Source organism: Bos taurus, chromosome 12 (assembly GCF_002263795.3).
Source record: "Bos taurus isolate L1 Dominette 01449 registration number 42190680 breed Hereford chromosome 12, ARS-UCD2.0, whole genome shotgun sequence".
In the NCBI taxonomy this organism is placed as follows: Eukaryota; Metazoa; Chordata; class Mammalia; order Artiodactyla; family Bovidae; genus Bos; species Bos taurus.
Window position 1 is genome coordinate 33135093 of NC_037339.1, and position 20427 is coordinate 33155519.

General features: G+C 41.5%; 1 protein-coding gene across 3 annotated transcripts in view; it reads right to left on the minus strand.

Moving 5' to 3' along the window:
* The window catches only part of CDK8 (cyclin dependent kinase 8), a 73050-nt gene extending 53995 nt beyond the window's left edge, over positions 1-19055 (minus strand). For all 3 annotated transcript variants that reach the window (XM_025000080.2, XM_025000078.2, XM_025000077.2), the window contains exon 1: positions 18424-19055. In XM_025000080.2, coding sequence (XP_024855848.1) covers positions 18424-18551 — 128 coding nt within the window. In that variant the 5' untranslated portion in view covers positions 18552-19055. The remainder of the gene's footprint in view (positions 1-18423) is intronic.
* Positions 19056-20427: the final 1372 nt, after the last annotated feature.

A 20427-nucleotide genomic window follows, 5' to 3' on the forward strand; every position in this document is an offset into this window, starting at 1 on the left:
AATCTAAATAGTTAGAACCAAAGATTGTCAGGCTTTAATCTTCATGTTCTCTTTTTTAGTTCTTTCCCTTCCTCTCTGCTGCTTTAAACTTCTGAATTGTTAACAGACACTTCTTGTTTCTAACAATGATACCCATAATATTGCTCTTTGCACCCCGAGTCACTCCTTGCATGAGTCTTATTCCCGGTTACAATTTGCTCAGAAGTTCACTAAAATTTGCAAATAGGCCAACTGTTGAAATTGGTAGCCATTCTTTTGGGTGCAACTCAGCTCATTCTAGTTCTTGGGTACTGAAGTACTAAGCAATTCTTTCAAATAGCCAACTAACAGTAAACAAGACAAACAGCCCCTATGATGCTAAACCTAGGATGGTTTGTCTATGCCCAAACCACACTTGGGACCTTGGTGCTTGGATTACAAACAGTTAACAATCTCTCAGCATTTGCAGTGCGCGAGAGCTCGGGTGCCATCTCCAGAGTCTTCCAGTGTACAGCCACTTTAGCTTCAGAGGGCTCAATAACTAACCTTACAACAGAAAGTATTCATAAAATACTGACTTCAGTTAACAGTAGCTGAGGCTTTCCGAACAGTCTCCTGGTCAGCAGAATCCCAGCACAGAGGAGAGCTGGATTTCACAGAACAATGTCCCACAGGGCTGAATCTGGCCAAAAAGAAGGCCTGAGAAAGTGAAAATAAACCCCACTGATAATCAATCTCTGATATCTCTCAGAAATTAGTGGCAAGGCCAGTAGAAAAGGCAAGCAGGAAATGGAGTTTTGCCCAAGGCTACAGCAGAATGGCAAAAGAACTAGAACGGCCCTTTTCTGAGCGATGACTGCTCTGACTGATGATGCCCAGCTCTGCTTCGCTCCTCCTGCCTTGAGCAGAATACTGAGGCACCCAATTACCAAACGACCGCTCCCCCCCGCCATGCCAGGATCCAGCCCACAGCTGGTCTCCTCCTCAGTTCTTCCTTAGAATCATTCCACCCACACTCACCTAGAAGACCCCCCTGCTCTGGGAGCCAGGTGTGCGCCCACCCTTGCTGCAGCAGACCAATAAGCTCTAGTACTGGCGCATTCCTGGGGCCTGTATCATACAGGATGCCCAATTATCTCACACGGAGTTACAATGCATTAAAGCAAACTGAACAACAGTCCCTTTCATTTAAATCGGGTCAGCTCTCAGAGAACACATTCTAGCTAGCCATGCTAAGTTTTGCTTAAAATTCTTTTTCAGGTTAACTTGTTAGCTCTTTCAATCATTCTGACAAATGGAATCTGCAACTTTTTGGTTAATTACATTAGTTTATTTAGAAGATTATTAGAACTACTAACTCTTGATTTGGGGGGCGTTCCTGTGCTTGGCACTGTTATAGTTCCTAAGATATACCTAAGATGAACAAGACAGACCCAACAGGAGTTACTTCCACGTTTCTCAGGAGCTCCAGATGCCAAGCTCCAGGAAGTTACAAAGCTTCTTGTAAACTTAGCTATGAATCTCTCTCCTCTGCATTATCGTGAGGGATTCAAGCTCAGTTTGTTAGCTCTCATACTTCAAATGCATCTTTATCTTGTTTGGAAAAAAGCTACATAAAGTTTAAAAAGTATTTCTAAGCTTGGAGACTAGAAAGAAACTCCTGGTCCTTTCTGTTACGAGATTACAGTAAAAGGATCAGATACCACTAAATGTATACTTGGAGTACAACAGGTGAATATTTTTTAAACGTTCAGGTGTATTCACATGCCTGATGTGATGCTCCTTTTAAGAAGAAAATCTTTGGGGCCAAGCAGAAATAAATTGGGCAGATATGCAAAATAGCAGGAAAGACCAGTCATTAGGGAGTTAAGGATTACACATTAATTTCTCTTTTCAGGGTTGCTCATTTCTTCTAGCATGAATATTAAGGAGAAAAAGAATGATTATAAATTACCAGTGCCAAAATACAGTTCTTGAAGTCAAGATGCCGTGATTATAACTTTATTCTTCACAGAGCTGTGTTCAAAAAAAATGACACTGGGAAGACGACTTAAGAAACATGGGTTGGTTGTTTACTTTGATGGAAACCCCCACATTTAATGATATCTGATCACATTACTGTTGATATATTTAAAACGCGTATGTAAATACATGCACATATATATACATGTACACGTACGTAGATAAAAACTTTCACATACTTGAGACAGACAGACATATATACACCCCAAAATACATGTGTCTATGTACATGCAGAGGAAGAGGAAGAAGAAAATAATTTTTTATGTAGTTAAGTTACTGACTGGCCATAGTACTGTTTTAATTTAAACAGCTATGAGAACAATTATACAGGTGCTTCATGAAGAAAAAAGCATTGCGGTTATTATATAGTTTACATAGCTATGACAGATTATCCTTTATACGGCAAGTGTTGTTTAATAATGACTCAAGCTGTTGTTACATATTCTATGAACAACCAAGAAAAGAGGTGATACCTTAAAACAAAAGATTACTTGAACTTTCAAGCTTTATTTGTAGCATTCACAGATCTACAACCTTTTAATTACGCAAAACTGAAATACAGTGAAGAGGTCAAAAAATTTAACTGTGTGTAAAAACTATGATTTAACAAATTAACATTCTGAGTGGTTGGAAATCAAGAGAAAAGGCACAATCAACTTCAGGAAAGGAGGAGGGCTATCATCAAAAAATCCACAAACAAAAAATGCTGGAGAGGGTGTGGAGAAAAGGGAGCCCTCTGCACTGTTGGTGGGAATTTAAGTTGGTACAGCCACCATGGAGAACAGTAAGGAAGTTCCCCCAAAATTAAAAATAGAGCTACCATATGACCTAGCAATCCCACTCCTGGCCATATATCTGGAGAAAAGAATAATTCAAAAAGATACATGTACCCCAATGTTCACTGTTTAGCCAGGACACAGAAGCAACCTAAATGCTCATCAACAGATGAATGGATAAAGAAGATACAGTACATATATACAATGGAATATTACTCAGCAATGAAAAGGAACAAACTTGGGTCATTTATAGTGATGTGGATGAACCTATATTCTGTCACACAGAGTGAAGTAAGTCAAAAAGAGAAAAACAAATATTGTACATTAATGCATATATATGGAATCTAGAAAAACAGTTCTGATAAACCTACAGGGCAGGAATAGAGGTGCAGACGTAGAAAACAGGCTTGTGGACACAGGGCGGAGAGGAGGGGGTGGGACGGACTGAAAGTAGCATTAATATATATACTATAATGTGTAATAGAGGTAGGGGGAAGCAGCTTTATACCACAGAGAGCTCGGCTCAATGCTCTGTGATGACCTAGAGGGTGGGAAAGGGGGACGGGAGGGGGGCGCGAGAGGGAGGGGATATGTGCATACACAGCTGACTCACCCTGTTGTACAGTAAAAACTAATACAACATTGTAAAGCAATTATATCCCAATTAAAAAATAAAGTATATGGGACGATATGCATAGTTCATGTATGTGTGCATACTACATCATTCTATTTATTTATTTAAAATTTTCATCACACCAAGTGGCATGTGATTGATCTCAGTTCCCCAACCAGAGATTAAACCCTCACCCTCCGCAACAGAAGCATGGAGTTTTAACCACATCCCATCATGGAAGTCCCAAAAAGGAAACGAGTGTCCTCGATTTTTACATCCAAAGGGTCCTAGAAACAATGCCCCTGACCTTCCACTCTGTGCCCGGGGCTGACTATACTTCAAACCTATCCCTTCACTTTCCAAGTTGAAAGACCCAAATCCTTTCAGTTTACATACTACGGTACTCTTCTCCCAATCATTTTATCGTATTTCCCTTTCTCCAGAGCTATTCTAGTTCTTGTCTTCCTACAACATGACGATGCTTGTCAAAAGCAAAAAGGTCTCATGATTTTGTACAATGGTAGGATTACATTTTCCACTTTGTTTTCAACACATGGTCTAATCATACAGTGAACACAGTAGTCCCCCCTCTTACCAGCGTTTTCAGTTACTCGTGGTCAACCACAGTCTGAAAATATTAAACGGAAAATAAACAATTAGTAAGTTTTAAACTGCATGCCGTCCTGAGCAGCATGATGAAATCTTGCGTCTCGCCAAGGGTGAGGATCACTTCTCTGTCAAGTGTACCATGCTGTCAGTACATGGGAGAACACAGGAAATACACTACTATCCAAGGTTTCGGGCATCTTCCAGGAAGCCTGGAGTGTATCCCGTCTGGATAAGGAGGAGACTACTATTTCATCTGCTCAACTCCCTGACACGTGTTTTTCTAGAGATAACTTCCCCTTGCAATTCTTTGGAACCCACTCAAACACTTTCAACAAGAACAAATGTATTGGTACAACCAGATCCTATCAATAAGCACTGTTTACTAAGCTGAGCATCAACACTGCATTGACTTAGAGCAATGACAAATGTCTCAATCTATAGAATGGGTCCTCTGGTCACCTGAAATCAACAAATATTTACAGTACTTACTATCTACCCTGTACTGGCAAATACAGGCAAGTCTCTTATGGCATGAGTTTTTACAACACAATATGGTTATAACATCACCAATTAATTAGGGGGGGGAAAGTCTCCACACAAAGGCATTATTATGATGCAAACTGGAATCAGCACAGAGTAAACAGGAAAAATAATAGTTGCATGCAAAGAACAGGCACACACAGATGCACTGTTTGACTGTCTGGGTGTTCTTCTGGAATGGAATTGTTTTGTTTACCCAAGCATTCTTTTATTCTTTTACCACTGGCAATGGTAGCAGTATTACCAGCAAGACTGCTCAATCAGGGACAAAGGTTGGGGAACCTCAACCTTCTGAGTAGACTAAATGGTAAAGAAGCAAAGTTTATTTCTGTCCTGTTTAGTCAACAGATGTATTCCTCTTAGAATACAACTATAAAAATACTTATATCACAGCCAAGTCCAACAAAAGCCCTCTAGCACCCATACCCCAGTGAAAGAGCTTGTTTTTATAAGAGATTTTTTGTAAGAGATTTCTCAGAAACACAATCATGACATCGTAGGCAGAAGCATTTTAAGTTACTATCTGCAAAAAGACATATTTAGGAAAACTGCCTACTAATAAACATCACAAATTCTTCCTGAAAAATACAAATTAGCATAATTGGGCACTGGAGAAATAGCGGAACCACAAACAATAGAACCAGTGAGATTAATTTAATAAATATGTTAAAATATGTATAATTTACATGGCCCTATGAGAGCCTGAAAACTTTCTTTACATGCTTTATCATATACTATACAAAGGATCTGTGTGGGATGAATCTATTTTTATAGACAAGAAATCCACAGTGCTCAGAAAGATGAAATGAATTGATCCAGCTGGTATACTGCATGTCAATCTCATATCTAATACTGCTATGAGAATAAAAATTAGTTAAGTGTTCTCACCCATAAGGATAGCTATATTAAAAAAAAAAAGGTTGGGTGGGAAGAAAGTGTTAACAAAGATGTGGAGAAACCGGAACTCTTGCGGGTTGCTAGTGGGAGTGTAAAATGGTGTGGCCGCTGAGGACACAGTCTGGCGGTTACGCACAAGGCCAGCGCTCAGGCACCATGAGATCCAGAAACTCCACTCCTAAGTGTATATTCAAATCCCACATTTGTATGTATATCCTAGGCGCATGTATATCCAAGGAACTGAAAGAAGGGACTCAGATGCACACCAATGTTCACAGCTGCCTTACTCATAATAACCAAAAAGTGGAAACGACCCAACTATCCAACAACTGATGAGTGACAAACAAAATGCGATACACGCGAAACCATGGATGGGCCTGAGAAACATTACAGTAAGTCAAAGAAGCCGGTCACAAGAAACCACATATTGTATGATTTCATTCCAATGACATGTCCAGAACAGGCAAATCCAGACAGAAAGCAGATTAGCGGTTGCCTAAGGCTGGAGGGTTGGAGGGTAAGTGGAACAACTGCTAATGGGTGCAGGGTTTCTTTTGGGGGGATGAAAATATTCTAAATTAGATTGTGGTGACAACCACACAACTCTGTGAATATACTATAAACAGTGAACTGTACACTTAAAACAGGCGAGCTGTATGGTATGTGAATCATACCTCACTAAAGCTATTAGAAAGCTTTATGAACTAAAAATGTATAACTTCTTGACAGATTTCACTAATATTTTCTGCATGAAGACAACTAGTATTGAATTTCTCTACTTAATACATTACAACTAAATCAAAAGTACTTTTTAAACACTTAAAAATGAGTCACTATTTTAACAAATGTTATCTTACATTCCAAAACATTTCAGGGATAATCATAGTACAGAATTTCACCAAGGAAAAATGTAATTGTGCTGCATTCTGATTTGAAAATCACCAAGGATACTTAAATGCGGTGAGCTCAGCTTTACAAAGTGCAACGGAAATACAGCAAATGCTACATTATCCAAATCAAATAAAGGTTAAAAAGTGGTAAGGTTGGTTAGTATTTCTGGCTTGCATTGAAAACTTCAAGCATTTAAAGTTAACATAAGGTTGAATCACCTTTCAGAACTGAATGGGCCCATCCCCTCAAAAACAAAAAGTGCAAAAGAGCAACAGGTGAAGTAGGAGATGTGTGTGCTACTCTGACAGGCTTCTTTATGTTTTTCATGTATGCACGTCCAACCACACGTCAAGGCTCTGCAGAGGTTAGCTAGTCTTGGCTAAAAACAGGACAATAGTAACTTTCGGTTCCAGGGTATCTGGTTTAAACTCTCAAGAAGTGCTGGACGCATCTGTTCTAAAATAGGTTTTCAGATAAAAAGATGAAATGTTTGCATACTTTTTCAGCTTCTTATCTGTCTATAAGAAGTACTTTCCAACTTCTGTTGAGCAGATATTATGTACGTGAAGAAAATGTTTAGCTGAACTTAAGACTTAAAAAAAAAAACTCTTCCAAATTCATAAAACACATCAGAACTGTCTTATAGATAATCAGCTGCCTGCCTACTGACATAAACAATTACCACTGCTGAATACACAAAGTTAAGTAATTCCACTGGCAACAGAAGAGGTTCCAGTTTTCCGTCTACAGAGGCAAGCCCAGAGGGGAATACGACTGAGACAGGAGACAAGGAACAAGGAACAAGGTCAAAGTCAAAATCAGAACAAAACAGAAAAAAAGCAAGCCAAAAAGGGGTGAAAAGGAAAAGACTGGGTTGATGCTGGTCAGGGAATGAAAAGATGACCAAAGTCAAGCAACAGGAAACAGAGAGAAAGCTCATTTGAGCAACAGAGGAGTACACGCAGTCAGGCTGAACAGGTGGCTGGAGGGAGACGCTCCATCAAGAGCTCCAGTCACATGTGACAGAACAGAGCTCAGCAGCAGTGTTCAGCTGGAACAGAGAAATCTCATGAATGTGAACACAAAATAACACGTGAACTTCATAATGACTGCAATTTTAAATGTCCACAAGTCAATTTCTTTATGCCAACCAGCAATCTAAAATACCTCAGACTATGCAGGGAAAGAAAATGTACAACAAAGTTTCCAAAAGAACAATCGAAACAATTCTGACTCTACAATGCATTAACCCCATGATTCAAGCATGTTATTATCATTATTTATTCCCATTTCTTCCTTCCACATTAAGTTTTGTTTTGGGAGTTTGGATGAGAGTGTAATTGGCGCAAACTTTCTTGAGGACATAAGACTGGATCTCAGAAGAGCCTGAAGCCCAGGCCTGTTAAAGAGATACTCCTGGGAAACTGACCTACACTGCAGCAGTCTAACAGTGACGTGCCCGGGTCATGTATCACTTGTGCTTGGCACGCTGATCAGTCTCTAAAACAATTGACAGAAGCCAGGAGGGAGCTTCCCTTGCTTCATGCACACTTTGCTCCTTGCCAGTGGTATCCTCCACAGCAAACCTCCCTATGGGGAAGGCTCTGGGGACCTGGGCAGTTGTATCTCTACCTGAGAGAATGCTGTATGCAAAGACTGATATAAAGGACATTTACTGCAGTACTGTTTAAGAGCATTAAAAAAAGAAAAGAAAAGAAAACAATCTAAACATCCTCAGTTGGATCTGTGTATCACTAATACAGCATGTTCATAAAACAGAATGACAAGCTGCTGAAGTGAACTGCGTGATCATGGCTGTTGTGTGCAAGCTCCACTGCTCAATCATGACCAACTCTATCTGACCCCATGGACTACAGCCATCTTCAAAACACAAAAACTGAGAAGAGTAAGGACAAAACATACGTACATGCCATCAAACAATTTGTGTTTAAAGATGATGACATACAGACCTTTCTAATTCCTACATATAACCCAGCAGCCACTGATAAACGTGACTTCATAAAAATAAGAGTGACGCATAAAAAATAATATCATAAACTAAGTCCAAAGATGTCTGTGTCCACAAGCTGGACAGCATACACAAGAAACACATCTAAGTGGACAGCTCTGAAAGAAGAAATGGGTGACTGGAGGAGAAAGAGCTGAGAGGACTTAAGTTTTCACTTCCTCAGTATACTTACGTCTTGTACCTATGCATGTGTTATCTGCTCAAATGAATGAAGTATTAAATTTTAAAGTCGACCCAGGCATACACCTGCTTCCACCTGCACACACAGGAGGCTGACAACGACTGTCCCTAAAGAGGGGGACTGCTGTCTTCCCGCATAGCCTTACATTCTGCTTGATTATTTATCCTGAGAGCTTATTAATTTTATAATCTAATCTTATAACAGAAATATAGCTGTGGAAAGAATACAATCTTTGACCCTAAAATTCCACTGCAAGAACTTGGTACCACATTGAAGAACTGTAGTCCTATTTTCTAGGAGCTTCTTTGCTCACCACAATGGCCAAAATTTAGAGACTACTTAAATTTCATCTATCACTAGAGAAGTGGTTAACTGGATACATATTTACATATAAATCTGTGTGTATATCAAAATAATGTGATGCCCGCAATAATTAAAACTAAGGATTTAGAGCTACACTCAGACATGGAAAGATGCATAATATTCTTGAGTGAAAACATGTAAAGTCATAGTAGATGTCATTCATTGTTTTCTCCACCACAGCCCTATCCCACTTACTACGAGTAACTATTTACTTGCTTGTGCCCCTCAAAGTCTTTAAGTTCCTTAGGACTTACAACTGTGGCCTGTCCACTGCTGAATCACCTATACCTGGCACAGGACCTGGAACCTGGCATATTACAGACATTCAGTGAACACCTACCAAATAAACTATAAAGTACTCTTGCCTGGAAAATCCCATGGACGGAGGAGCCTGGTAGGCTGCAGTCCATGGGGTCGCAAAGAGTAGGATTCAACTGAGCGACTTCACTTTCACTTTTCACTTTGATGCATTGGAGAAGGAAATGGCAACCCACTCCAGTATTCTTGCCTGGAGAATCCCAGGGACGGGGGGAGCCTGGTGGGGTGCCATCTATGGGGTCGCACAGAGTCGGACACAACTGAAGCGACTTAGCAAAAAAAAAAAAAAAACTATAAATACACAAATTTGCCTCCCCCTCATTACAGCTAAAGAAAAACTAAAATGGAATGTCAAATATTTAAATGATTTAATTTTACATTTAAAAGAACCTTCAATGTTAAGTCAGCAGTAGAAAACAAATATAAGTACTCCTTACTGTGTGCTTAACACTTTCTTGGGAACTGTGTATAAATTGAATTTTTTTTTGCAAACTGAGTCCCAAGTATGTTAGGATAGGTCCCTTACTTAAAGGGCTTCTTTCATTAAGTGAAAAAACTCCAAACAAATGTATTTATCCTATATGAGCTTAAAATTTTCATGAGATTTATTGGCTTCCCTTAAAACAAGCCACATAAAAATAATTTTTCAATACCTACTCTTTTCCCCAAAATAATGACTTGGATAAACTATGATACAGCTGTTTGACAAGTCTGGGTTATTTTTTTTTTAGTCCCTTAGTTCTCTGCTGCTGCTGCTAAGTTGCTTCAGTTGTGTCCGACTCTGCGAGACCCCATGGACTGCAGCCCACCAGGCTTCTCCGTCCATGGGATTCTCCAGGCAAGAACACTGGAGTGGGTTGCCATTTTCCTTTCCAATGGATGAAAGTGAAAAGTGAAAGTGAAGCCGCTCAGCCGTGTCCAACTTTCAGGGACCCCATGGACTGCAGCCCACCAGGCCCCTCCATCCATGGGATTTTCCAGGCAAGAGCACTGGAGTGGGGTGCCATTGCCTTCTCCTTAGTTCTCTAGACAACCTATAAAATTCAGGTGTATCGAAACACTCACAGCAGGGATCCTGATGTGAGGAATTCCTCTCCTTAGGATGACTGCTTATTAGAACTCATGGGTTATAATAAAGTTAATAGATTTTAAAGAGCTTGTCTAGAAAGATGAGTAACTTGAGTTACCTTGAGTAGTTGTTAAACTACATAATTTTTTATTCACATAACAAAAGAAAATTTCAAATATGAAACAATCACAGAGCTTAAATAAAATTAAATGCCAACTTTGGTTAAGAGACTAATTATATTTTTCTTAAGTTTAGAAATAAAGGTTTGATCCCCATTTAAACTGATGCACTGGCAAGGTATACTTTAGAAAATACTTTATTCTTTGTAGTGGCTCAATTTTTCAAATACCTTTTTTCAATTAACAAAGCATGCATCTGGCTTTTGGTTTTGTTCAAGTCTGTTCCTGGTATCAATTTAGCCAGCCCATCAAACTTAGTTTCTATGGGTATTTTCACAAAGACTTTTTTATTTCAAAATATGCTCAAGTTTTTAAGTTTAGCAACTTTAAAAGGAAAATTTTCAGTTATCAATTTTAGGTACACCAAATAAAAAAGTATTAAAATACCTGTCAACATTTGGCAATATGCCAGGAAGTAATGGGAACACAAGTACTGCCCTAGAGGAAATCTGTAATATCTAACCCATGAATATTCACCAGAAAGACCCCAAGGATATATAAACAGTAATCACATATACACTGAAGTAGTTACAGAATATATCTATGAAAAGCTAACTATGTATTGTGGGGTGATGAGTGAAGAGAGGATTATTGGAGTTGTACTTTAAGAAAAAGCAGTTAGGATTTCTGAAGCAATATGTCAGAACCGATTTCAGCTGAGGGAAAAAACTGCCCAGCAACAGGTGCTGCCTGAGAGTAAGTTCAGAAGGGCAGTCTGATTTAATGGAGGAGGAGCAGTTGCATTAATCTGAATTTCAGAATCTCTATGATATAGACTAGTGTGTCAACAATGTCCTGGGAATAAGGTGTCATGGAAATTAAGGTGTCCAGGTCTTGCGGAAAAAGGACAAATCCTGGTCCTAAACCAAAGTCAAGGTAGAGTCACTCAAAGTGGTTCTCAGCTGCTTTCCAACATTTGGCAGTTTCTCAAAAAGCTAAACAGTTACCATATGACTCTGAGTATATGTCTAAGAAAACCCAAAACATGTATCTACACAATAATTCGCACATGAAGTTTCACAGCAGCATTATTCATAACAGCCAAGAAGTAGAAACAATCCAGATGTCCACCAAGTAATAAACGGATATACAAAACGTGGACTATCCATACAAGGCAATAGTTTTCAACCATAAAAAGGAATGAAATACTGATACGTGCACAGCACAGATGAATACTGAAAACACTACGCTAAGTAAAGACACAAACGGCCACATACCGTGTGCTTTCATTTACATGGAATGTTCCAAATAGGCAAACCCAGGGAGAAAGGAAGTAGATGGGTGGTTGCCAGGGCCTGGGCAGAAGGGGAGCTGTGGAGCGACCGCTAACCCGACGTGGAGTTCCTTCTGACAGGAGAGAAATGTCCTGGCACAGACAGCAGTGATGATGGCACAGCTCTGTGGACAGACTAACAGCCAGTGGGCTGCACACTTTGAGAAGGTGAATTTTATGCAGTGTGATATATCTCAGTTTTAAAAAGGGGATTCTCAGCATTTTTTCTGCGATGACACACCTGAACGACATAACTCTATCAGTAAAAGCAGCTTACAACACCAGGGGCTGGATTTGTGACTTTGACAATCACTAAAGAATCTTGAGAAAATTATACTAAAGGGTTTTTAAGTATTAAGATCAAAATAACGAGTGAAAGTCACTTTTCGGTGACAACTTCAAGAACTGCCTTGGAGTGACAGGAGATACTTAAAGACAAAAAGTATCACAGTAGTTTCAAAGAGATGGCCGAGGCCTACTTAAACTGCTGTGAAGGAAAGGATATACAAACTGTTCTGAAGGAGCTAAGGACAGTAGGATTTCCATTCTCTAGCAGCAGAGACGGACACGACTGAAGCGACTTAGCAGCAGCAGCTAAGAACAGAAAAAGCATGAAAAAAAAAAACCAGACAACGAGGATTCATTCAACAATGCAAGACATAACAAGAAAGATGACACAGCCACAGGGACATATATATATATTTATCAACACTCATTTGGCATATACAGTTCCCTTACATATGTATATTTCAAGTGTCTGTAAATCATAGTTCTGGACACAGTTGCCAAGAGAACAAATTTTTGAAAAAGCAGGTAAGTTTGCAAATGACCAACAATAACTTATAATAATATATCATTATTTCTGTTTTCCTGGCTGATATTCAGTATGCCGGAAGAAGCCCCCTCCCTACCACCTCTTCACACCACCAAGAGTCCCAATTAGAGGAATTCCCCCTCCGATCTACTGCCACCACCATCTCAGCAGCTAGAAAATTCTGGTTCCCTACTCCTAACAGAGGTGAGGCCAAAGGAAGATCATCTGCTCTTGGGAGCTGTAAGCCAAAGGCTGTCCTGCCGTGGCAGTTCACACATGAGAGCTACTCCTAAACCAGAAACTTGGACTTCAGAGGCTGCTTGTGCTCTGATGCACCAATGTTCTTGTGGTGGCAAACTGCCTCAGAGACAATTAAAGTGCTCAGTCGTGTCTGACTCTTTGCAACCCCATGGACTGTAGCCTGCCAGGCCCCTCTGTCTGTGGCATTTTTTTCGTGCATGAATACTGGAGTGGGTGGCCATTTCCTGCTCCAGGGGATCTTTCCGAGCCAGGCGGGGTTATTTACCGAGCCAGGGGGTGTTATTTACCACTGCGCCACCTACATACTGACAAAGTTATCCCTGTGCTGAACCGGGGCCTCATCAGGTTCAATGCGGACAAGGGAACCTTTGCAGAGCATGTGTGGAGCACTACGCATACAGCAGGAGCTTCAAGACGCTGGCAACAGACAGATATGAGGAGGAAAGGCATGGGAAGAAAGAATCCACACCCACAACCTGTGCTGGGGTCTGTAAGAGCACAACAAAAAGCACTCTTGCTGTCCTCTCGAGACCTTCCCTGTCCTTTCACAGTCAACAGAGTGCTGCCCTCTGTGAGGGGCTTCCCTGAAAGCAGAGAAGGTGGGAGCTCCATGTCTGTGTCCCAAGAGCACCTGGTATTGATTATCATAGTGCTTATTAAACGGCTACAGCTTATTTACATGTTTGTTTCCTCAGCAGGTATCTTCTCAAATAATGGAGTGTTTCACTCATCTTTGCACTGTCAATACCTTGGACAGTGCTTGGCAGACAGAAGCATCCAGTAAATATTTGCTGAAAGAATGAGGGGATGGATTTCTTCCAATGTTAGAAGAAACTGTAAAACAATCAAACAAATCCCAAATGAATTTGCCAGTCTTGCTATTAAGAAAATGGGATCTAAGAATGACACCTCAGAGTGGCCTAACCTGTGGATATAAATTCACCGAGTATGTAAGGCAGGTGAGTTCAACGGCCAGCAGGTAAGAAACGCACAATGTTCCGCCTATCCCTTTCCATCACAGGTTTGAAATGTTACAAGGAATAGTCCTTACTGGACATGCAAAATCCCCAGTGACAAGGATTACACGCTGGATTTGCCACGTCTGACATCTAAAGAAATACTTAAATCAAATTCAAGCTAGATATTGGGTTCGGCGATATTAAGAAGAAAACTAGAAGAATCCTTCAGGGGAAGATAGGGTTCCAACCAAGTTCTGATCACAGTTAAGGAATTAAAGCCGACTCACAGGGTCAGTGCAGACCAGATGGGTCTCTCATGCTAGTCACCAAACAAGTGGTGCACAAGAGTGGGAGAGCTACACGAACCCGGCATCTTCACAGGTAAACGGAGGGGATGCTACGGTGGGATAAAAGACATGTTAGGTGTGGGAGCTGACAAGTCTTTGGAAGTTACCTGTCTTCTCATTGGCGGTTGATGAGAATCCACATTAAAGCATGAGACTAAGAAATGGAAGTATATTACTGCCTAAAGTAAAAGTTTTGTCTTAGTAGTTGTTTACCTGATCTTGCAAAAGTATTTTATAGTCATGATTTTTACTTCTTCAAATTACAGTCCCAAAAAATTATCAACTGAAACCCTGTAATCTTCTAACAAGGAAACAAAGGTCTACAAGGACAAATGACTTGCCCAGGGTCACACTGGTGATCAGAGGCAGAGTCTGAACTCACACTCAATTCTCCAGTCTCCCCAGCTTAACAGTTCATCCTAACACACACACACACACAGTAAATAGAAACACCCACATTGTATATACTTACTTTTGCAGCACTAGAAAAAACTAAGATTGTTCAGAAACATACTAAGAAAGTATAAGTTAACCGAAAAGACTAGCCCAGGGATAAGGCACTCATGCTTTCTGAAATGACTCCCTAAAACACCAAATCCCCATGACTATGCTTATATTTATCTTAATACAAAGCATGATGGTTAAGCGCATGGTTCTGGAGTAAGAGACTTGCTTGTAACCCCACAATTCCAGCTCTGACATTTAATTAGTCATGTAATCATGGACAAATTTGCTTCAACTTTAAACCTGTTTCCTCAACTGTAAATCTGAAAAAACACAACTGACTGGTGTGGTACCTATGAGGATTCTACAGATGATGGCTGTCAAGGCTTTGCCCACATCCTAAGATTCACTCAGTAATTTAGCTACTACTGTTACTATTTCTGTCTACTAACCTCTGTGCTGTCTACAAAAGTCCCCCAACAAATGTATTCTGTGTATTTCCCTCCTCCCTTCTACCTTTCTCTCTCTCTCTCTCTCTCTCTCTCTCTCTCACACACACACACACACACACACACACACACACACACACACACAATCCCAATTATCCAACCCCCAAATCCCAAGCCCAGTTTTTGTTCTTTTGAACATAAAGTATAGAAGACTAGGAACCCTACTCAAGAAACTCTTTTTGCTTTTCTTTTTTGGAGATCAAACTCTTACCCCAAATCAATTTTTAAATTCTACAATGCCCAGTGCCAATAATGACAGCTTAGAATTTAAACACACAAATTGTTTTCTGGTTCTCACACTTTTCTATTCCTTTGAACAAGACAGGTTTGGTTGCCTAAATTCTGCAGAGAGGAAAAGCAATTGACTCAGAAAGAAAACCAATCACCCTGCTTGCCACTGACTACCCTTTTGGTGTTAAGGCACAAAGGACATGCTCAATCTTATTTATGGTGACAGTGAGAGCAAATTATTCCCAAGATTTATTGTACATTTATGTTTTAACTCTACTAGAACCTGAAATTAACAGAATTATAAAAGATCCCTTTTCCCTGTATGTAATCAGGCTTCAAAGGACTCCCCCTTCCCCACATTCCTTAAAATGCCTTGGTATACTTAGTATACTGGCAGGAGAGTGTTACTACTACTTAATATCAAAGAACTGACCACGTTGTTTATTTCCTAAAACAATAATTTAAGAAGCTAACTCCTCTGGTATAAATTCCTTTACTAATTAATCATGTCTAGGATGTCCACGATGCTCGCTGGACAACATCAAAGATACATTTACATACGTTCATTTTAATAGCCAAATGACAAAGGGGACACAAGAGATGAAATGGTTGGATGGCATCAACGACTCGATGGACATGAGTTTGAGCAAACTCTGGGAGACAGTGAAGGACAGGAAAGCCTGGCATGCTGCAGTCCTTGGCGTCTAAAAGTCGGACATAACTGAGTGACTGAGTAACTGAAATGAACTGACATCAAAACAAAATTTGTTTCATTTTATTTAAATCTGAGTACTCTCTTTGAAGATGTTACTGTCTGGGATCCTAGAGTTCTCTGAAATTTCAGCTGCAGAATATATAATCTCATTTGAAAATAAATCAATACTAGAACCAAATTATCTGATCATCTTTTTATAAAAGATTAAATAGCCACAAATTTTATTTTACCTGGACTTAAATGCATTAAATTACATTTCATTGACATAAGATCAAACAAGCTTCATAAATATAATACTGTATTTTACCAGAGTGAGGTTATAAGAAGCCAAACCGAAAAATATTCCCTCTGGAACACAGAAACTGTTGAAAGTAAGTTTAAAACTCTCTTGACATTTGATCCATTTTTTAAAAAATAGTTCTTCCTATGAACAAAATCATTAATGGCTACTGAAAAACAAGCCCAAAGAATTATAAACAAAAAGTTAATGTTTCCAAAAGCAAGGCTACCTGGCTAGCATGAATGACAAAGATATGTTCATATACCATGCATCCATCCATTTAAAAATTGTACAGATTAAATTTAAATCTCCTAAAATTATTCTTAGCCTAAGTGAAAACTTGACCACGAGATATAAAATGTGATCAAAAGTACCTCCTGCCAGTAAACAATATTACAGTTTTTAATAAAATGTTAAATCAAAGTTAATAAAATTTAGATGTTTTATTAAAATAGTAATTTATGAAAATAGAACTGGTTTTTTCAGAGAGATCAAAGAGAATTTAAGGTCACCAGAATCTTGTAGAACAGATGACAGACTGGTCAAATGTCCTACAATGTCTAACCTCATGGGATCGGGGATTTTATGAACATGCTCCAAATTACATAATACTGGGGGACAGGGAGAAGGCATAAGGCTCTTAAAAACATTGTATAGGAAGTTAACAAGGATAATTTTTAAAATATGTACTTTATTACAGAGTAATACTTCAATGAGAAACATAATTAAGCAAGAGTCAGCAGTATCTCCAGACACTGATTTCTCAAATGTCACCCAACTATCCATTCCACTTAAAAGTACTTGTGAATACATGCAGCACCTACAGGATCAAGTGCTCAACTCCCTATCTTTGCAGATACCAGTACTGCTTTACTGCTGCATACAAGCACTGAAACTTATATTCCAAATTAATTAGAATTACTATCTTCTTCCTTAGAGTCCATTTTAAGTTATTTCAGAAAGATACCTCAGCAAATCTAAGAAAAATATTGAATACATAGCTCCTTCCTTTTCCAATATTGAGGATACTTAAGTATTTATAAATATGGCTTCCCCCCAACCCAGGTAACTTCAGCTTTGTGAATGAATGGTTTCATTTTTTTAAGCACTAATACCGTTGTGAACATATTCTCCCATCTAATTGGCTGAAAAAAGCAATTATTTTAAACGTTAAACAGCAGCTTAACCAAACTAAGAGTGATGTTCAAGTAAACCCACTTTGTTTATAATAAAATCTAAAGATTATATAAGCTCTGACGTCCTTTCCAGCTTTTTCCTATAGTGTCAAAGGTGAGAAAGACAACATCCGTTTTTACAAGAGGAAAACTAGGAGTTAATAGATTATATTTCTCATCTAAGAAATGTCTTCTCTTTTGTCAACATTACAAGACATTCATCTACTGACAAAGGAAAAATGAACAGTTCACTTGCCGGTTTAGGAAACTAAATTGGGAGCATTACCAGTCATAGACTTAATTAAGTTATTTCTAGGTAAGAACATTTAAAGCAAAGAGACTATTTAAAGTTCCTTGCCAACTGCTAAACTGGCGGGGGGGGGGTCTGAATAAGACACCCCTATTTGTCATTCGCCTTTCTCCCCACCACCCACCCTGCACCAAACCCCCATTGTTCTAGGTAAAACTCGCAGCTAATGATAGCCAAACAGCAACTGCTACGTTTCTGCCGCAGGTGATCGATCACCGGGAGGAACTCTTCAGAACCACCCTGACTTGCTGCTTTCTTCCCCACAAATAAAACCCAAATGGGGTCTTAAATCCATCACCAACCTGTGCGGAGGAAAGGATCCCAGCTTCCCTTCCGGGCTGATGGATGTCAGTCCGGAGGCGGGTGAAGGGTCCCCCTAATAAATCGACCCCTCCCTCCAACATCATTTAAGCTGACGTTTTATAAGGAACATTTAAAGAAATCTGGCACCGAAACCCTTGAAAAGTACAGAGCCCGTGGGTCACACGCTCCTCCTCCCGACGAGCGGCGCCGGGAGACCACTGGACCGGCTCGCAGGGTGGGGGTGGGGGTCTCGCGCGGGCTCGGCCCCCCTCGGGCACCACATCCTCCCGGAGCCCGGCCCGCGGGAGACTGCCCACCTGCCCCGCCGACACTCACCCATCCTTCCGCTTGGCTTTGTAGACGTGACCGTAAGTGCCTCGGCCAACTTTGCAGCCCTCGTATTCAAACAGGTCCTCGACCCGCTCCCGCTCGCTGCTCAGCTTCACTTTAAAGTCATAGTCCATTGTCACGGCCGGCGGGGCCGGGGAGCGGGGGTCGCGGCGCCGCGGCGCGGGGGCGGGGGCCCTCCGGGAGGCTCCGGCAGCCGCGGCCCCCGGGAAGCCGCCCGCTCTACGCCCGGTGGCCGCAGCGCCGGCCCGGCCGCGGCGGCAGGAGCAAGAGGAGGCCCCGCGAGGGCGCCGGGGACATCCAGCGGGGCGGCAGGGCGGGGGCCGGCCGGGGTGGGGTGGGGGGACACACGCCGAGGAACCCGGGGGCGCAGGAGGGCGAGGGACGAGGGCTGGGGGTGGGGAGCGCGGTCGCTGCCCTTGTCCCCGCGGGCTCCGGGGCTCTGGCTCCTGCGCTCCGGCCGCGCGCTCGGCCCCCGCGGCGGGCGGCGGCGGCGCGGCGGGCTCTCCCTCGGGCGCTCGCGCCTAGCCGCGCTAACACACGCTCACGCTCGCTCCCTCGCTCGCTCTGCCGTCCACTCAGACAGAAAGGCAGCGCCGCACAACAGCCGGCACCTCCTCAGAGAGCGGAGGGCGGGGACTCGCGGAACGCGGCCGCGCTGTCGCAAAAACGTCGCGAAGACCCGGGCCGCTCCGCTTTCCCCGCCGCCCGCGCCGCGCACCTCTCCAGCCGAGCCTCACTCCCCCGGGGGGCGCGTGAACCCAGCGCGGTAGCCGCTGCCCAGAGAAGCCTCCACCAGCACCACGTGGGCGGCAGCAGGGGCTCCAGACTACAGCACCCAGAATGCACCGGCCGCCGCCGTGGCCGCCCCGCCTTAGGCTCCGCCCTCCGCGAGAGGGGAGGTGGGAGCGATGCACGATGGGATTCGTAGTCCAGAAGGAGGGGAGGCGTTTCGATGACCACTTGGGAATTTTTTTTTTTTTTTTTTTTTTTAACAGCGTTGTCGCTAAAGTCAGATTTGGGCCAGAAACTTAACTAGAGAAATTTAAGCGTGAGGGAGTCTAGTCTGTGTTAGAATCACATTTTGTGCCACTTACGAACTCCAGAGTTTAAAGGGCACTATCGTTATCGAAAGTCTAATTATTGATCAACGGCTCACAGACTGTCACTCGGGGAATCTTGTAGTTCACGGTCTAATAAGGGCTGCACAGTGATAGCAACGTGCTGACACACATTACAAACATCAGTAAAAGGGAGTCAGTTGGGAGTGGCCACGCTGCCCCTAGAGAGTGGCACTCTTGTGACAGAGGACTATCCTTTCAGAGGAGATGGTACTTTGAGTACGGCCTTTTGTACCACTGCTCCTAAGAATAGCTATTTTTAGCCATGATTACAGCAATGGATCTAAATCCATAAAAACTGTTCATAATTTTAAGGGAGGAAAGGTGTCTGCTGGAGGAGTCTTGGTATCTTTATCGTTTTTTAAAAAAATATTTGGCTGCACCAGGTCTTAGTTGTGGCACTCAGGATCTTTAGTTGCAACATGTGGGTTCTAATTCCCTGACCAGGGATGCAACCTCCGACCCCTGCATTGGGAGTGTGGAGTCTTAGCCACTGGACCAACAAGGAAGTCCCAGTGCTGATATATTGATAATAATGCCTCATTTTGTTTTATCCCCCTTATTTAGATGTCTATTTTTCATTTTTTTATTTTATATTAATTTTATGTTTATATTTATTTTACTTTTCCCAACTGCTACCATTTTCACGAAAGTTCCCCACGGTATCTCTCCACTTTGAACGTCCAACCAATTTTTTCACCTTTCCCACGATATTCATCAAATTGTGTTCTTTTATTTGCTCTTCCTTGCTAGATTATTAATTTCTATAAGAAGTCATATTTGCATCTTCCCTGATGCCTAGTATCACGGCTTGATTTTGGTGTGCAGTAAACATGTGTTGAGTTAATAAGTAAGGACGTTTGTGTCAAAA